Source organism: Lycium barbarum, chromosome 5 (assembly GCF_019175385.1).
Source record: "Lycium barbarum isolate Lr01 chromosome 5, ASM1917538v2, whole genome shotgun sequence".
NCBI lineage: Eukaryota > Viridiplantae > Streptophyta > Magnoliopsida > Solanales > Solanaceae > Lycium > Lycium barbarum.
Genome location: NC_083341.1, coordinates 131,658,205 through 131,662,503, shown reverse-complemented (window position 1 = coordinate 131,662,503; position 4,299 = coordinate 131,658,205). Strand labels below are relative to the sequence as shown.

Here is a 4,299-nt window from a genome sequence, read left to right as displayed (position 1 = left end):
AAACTTATGTGGACACGTCATTCCAAAAAATCTGTCGTGCCCAATCATTATCCAAATTTGGGACCAAAAAGTCATAAACACCTCAAGTTCGCCAGAAATTTCCAAACAAAATATCTCAACTCACAAAACTAAAATATCTTCTTACAATTATCAAACCAAACCACGTATACCCTAAAAACCGAATTTTTCCTTCAAGAACCTTCTTGAACCTTTGTACTTCTATCTTAGAACCCAATGGAAGCTTCTAGCCTTTTACTACATTTTTTAGGTCATAGATATTTTGTAACAAACAAAGTTCCATTGGACCCCACTTATCACCGACCTTTCAAATTACCTTAACTATATATAGGATTTATTTAACAACCTTTTCCTGTCACATTTTTTGATTTTGAGATATAGAAAAACTGAAAGAGTTGAGGGGGTTTAAAGTCTTGATATTTTTTATTAAATATTGAAATTAGATGATACCCTTTTGAGGAATTTTGGTTATGGAGATGGAACCATCATATTATAGTGTTCTTGGTGTTAATGTAGACTCTTCTGATGAAGAAATTAGAAGGGCTTATAGAAAGCTAGCTATGGTATGTTGATGAAAAAAAATTATATTTTTGTTATTATGAGAGTAGTTGGATTTGGTTGATAATGGAAATGGTGATTTTGGTTGCAGCAATGGCACCCTGATAAATGGACAAGCACACCATCATTATTAGGTGAAGCTAAGAGGAAGTTTCAGCAAATTCAAGAAGCATATTCAGGTAAATTTCCCATTTTTCAATTCCATAATGCTCTTTATATAAAGAAAAATAAATTAATAATGCCATTTCTAATGTATATTTTTTGTTCGAACAGTGTTGTCGGATCAAAAGAAGAGAATGATGTATGATGCAGGATTGTATGACCCTGAAGAAGATGAGGATGAGGTATGCAATTTATTGTTCTGATATTTTTTGTCCACCTTTTTGAGTTTGGAAGATATGTTCTGTTTTTGGAACTTATTGCTGAGTGTCTCCATGAGCTGATTTTTTTATTTTTTTATTTTTTTGTTTACAGGGATTTGGTGATTTTCTGCAAGAAATGGTATCTCTAATGGAAGATGCAAGGAAAGAGGTATGTATTGTCTTTTTCCTATACTTTCTTGCTAATGAATGTTAGAACATTTATCGAAGGAACTTTTGTGTTGTGATCTTCTTGTAATAGTAAATGCACGGCGTTAAGCCGTTAACTTATATGCATCGATAATATAAAGAATTTTTATGCTAGTTTAGATTATCTGAGAGATGGCGACATTACAGCCTCTTGGAGTGCAGTCCTTCCCTGAACTCTTGCTTGAGCACAAGATGCTTCTGTCCTAAGCTGCCTTTATATGTTATAATTGCAATTATCTTGGATAATGAACATACTTAAAAGGGATAAGTGGCTTGGTGTTTTTTGTGCTTAACCAAAATGAATTATCTTGCATACTAGTCTTAAGTCGACCAAGGCTTGGGCCTTTGGCTTTTGTGGCTTCATTGGCCTGAAATGAGGATTAAGTGCTTTTTGAGAGGACATGTCTGTAATAGTGTAATGATCACGGAAGAATTTCAGATTTGAACTTTATAGGTTCTTAATTGGATTTTAGGACCACGAGTTAAGTCATAATAATTGGATTCTGAATTTAATTTTTCTTCAGATATAGAGCATTTCTTTACACATACAAAGTTAGCACTTAGCAGGCGTTTGGCCATGGAAGGAAATAAAAAAAAAACATCAGTTTTTTTTTTTTGGAATTTTAGAGTTGGGGTAGGAGTTGTGTTCAACTATAGTTTTTGTAATTTTTTTTTTTTTGTTGAAATTTATTTGTTTTAGCTGTGAAAAAGGTGAAATTTTTAAAAAATAAGTTTTTTTTGTTTTTCAAATACAAGTTGTACTTGGAATTTTTATGACCAAATATTAATTTTTTAAAAAGTAAACAAAAAAAAAATGAATAATTCTTATGACCAAACGGTCCTTACACTAAAGCTAATAGGCTCTACAGAACTTGTATGTCAAAGCCCTACTTCTGCCCTTAATTATCTATCTTATGGAACCCGCTTTGTTCTGTTGGAGAAGCGACTGATTTGATATTGATTTTTCTTTTTTATTGCAAATTCTTGAAAACAGGAGAAAAATTATAGCATGGAGGAGTTACAAAACATGTTCTGGGAAATGGCTCAAGGCTTTGAGACTTGTAATTGGTCTAGCTTCTCTCAACAGCAAAACTTTTCTCCACAATGGTTTTGTAGTTCTTCTTTGGCTTATGATAACTCCAGAACTTCAAGGACATCTCAGTTTGATGCGAATTTCGCAGGGGGAAATCCCTTCTTTGATTTCTCAAGCATGCAGATGCACGGAGCTAACCGTTTCTGCAGATAAAACTACTTCAAGAAAGTATTTTATCTTGATGAATCGATGCAAAAATTGTTGCTTTCGATGGTTTTTACATCATAGGATGCTGGTGACCAGTTTGAGAGTAGCGATGTGAGATAATGAGGTTTTGCAACGTATTATAGTGGGATGCGATCATATTAGCGCTGACGCACTGTAACCAAGAAATGAAGGTACAAATTCTTTTTGGTTTTTGACAAGCTGTGTTGTTGGAGGCAAGAAAACATGTATCATTCTGCCAACTACATTTACGATTAAATGTCCTCTTTTTTTTTTCATTTTCGGTAAATATAAGTGGGGAATGTTTAAGACTTTGGCAAAGATTGTAGTAGCCACTTGAGGCTCCTGAGGTTTACTATTTGTAGTGTTACTCCTGGAAATGAGATTTTGAAGAAATTTTATGCATGAAATGTCTTTGATTTTGTTTAGTGTGGGGATCTCATCCCCCTTCTCTGTGTCCATCTTATATGTTCATTAATGACTGTTTTCGTACTATGGGCCTATTTCGCAGGCTGCGAGTAGAGCCGGCCCAGAAGAAGTTTTTCTGGTCCAAGGGGCAATTGCCACTGTTGTCCGTCATACGGACTGGTCTTTGATTTTTTTCCCTCAATTCACTTGTCTTTTAATTTTTGTCTTTCGTTTAAAAAAAATATCGAAATATTTCATTTGTTGCGCGGATTTCCCTTATTTTGTGGTGGTTTTTAAATTTTGCCTCTCATATTTGTAGTCTTTAAATTTTGTTAAGGTGAGATTTTGGGTTTAAATTTTCGCTCTGGCATAAAACAAAAAAATAATTTCGCAAGGTAAGGACGAGAGGCGTGTATGTCGGATATGCGAAAAATTAAAGTTATGTTGGATTCGGTATAAATAAAAGTTTATAATTTTTTTAAGGCATAATTTAGTTATGTTTTATGAGATAGATTTTTAATTAAGGTATAATTAAAAATATGTCTCATAAGGCAGAATTTTTCCTTAAGGCATACACTTTGTCTTATAAGGCAAATTTGTAGTTATGTTTTAAGGAAAAGTTTTACCTTATGAAGTATACTTTTAGTTATGTTTTATGGGGCATATTTTTAATTAATGCATAACTAAAAGTATGTCTAATAAAGTGAAATTTTTTCTTAAGGCATAATTAAAAGTTTGCATTGAAAAGTAAAAAAAAAAAAAAAAAGTATATGCCTCAAGGAAAAGTATGCCTTTTCGGGCAGACGTTTAATTAAGCATAATTAAAATTTTGTCGAAGGGTAGAGCGAAATTCAAACTCTTATCTTACGAATTTTTAATTGAGCAGGGGTTTAAACTCGGAATTCATGAATTTTAAGTGAAGGGTAAACTTTAAAGACCACAAATATGAGGGGCAAAATTTAAAGACCGCCCCAAAAGAAGGGCAATTCTCACTCCAGCAGAGTTGAAGTTGCATACAGAGACGACAGATTTTGCCTTGTAAGATAAACTTTACTTTTAGGCAAATTTTTAGTTATGTATTAAGGTAAAGCAGAGGCGAAGTTACATACAAAGATGGTAGATTTTGCCATGTAAGTAGGGTCGGGCATAAAATATTGAAAATCGAATTACCGAATCGAACCGGCTATTTCAGTTTTCGGTTCGATTTTCGGGAATAAAAGATAAAATTTGATATTTTGATTTCTGTATTCGATATTTACAAATATATTGTTGGATACCTCGGTAAATATCGAATACCGAAATAAATACACTTAAAGCTTAAAGGCCCATTGTAATTAAATTACTAGTTCAACTCATACCCAATAGGCGAGGCCTACCCGGCTACCCATCACTCATCTAAAAGGCTAAAATCTCTTCACAATGATAAATTTTCTTCTAACAAAATCCCCTTCTTCTAAGTTCTAACAACAGCATCGTCACTTCACTTAA

The 4,299-nt window shown here is 33.2% G+C and overlaps 1 protein-coding gene across 1 annotated transcript; it reads left to right on the top strand.

The window, feature by feature from the left end:
• Window positions 1-222: 222 nt before the first annotated feature.
• On the top strand, window positions 223-2,813 carry LOC132641599 (uncharacterized). Its single transcript, XM_060358640.1, has 5 exons — window positions 223-581; window positions 668-755; window positions 850-920; window positions 1,051-1,107; window positions 2,140-2,813. The coding sequence occupies exons 1-5, from the start codon at window positions 489-491 to the stop codon at window positions 2,389-2,391; spliced, it is 561 nt and encodes a 186-aa protein (XP_060214623.1). The 5' UTR covers window positions 223-488; the 3' UTR covers window positions 2,392-2,813.
• Window positions 2,814-4,299: the final 1,486 nt, after the last annotated feature.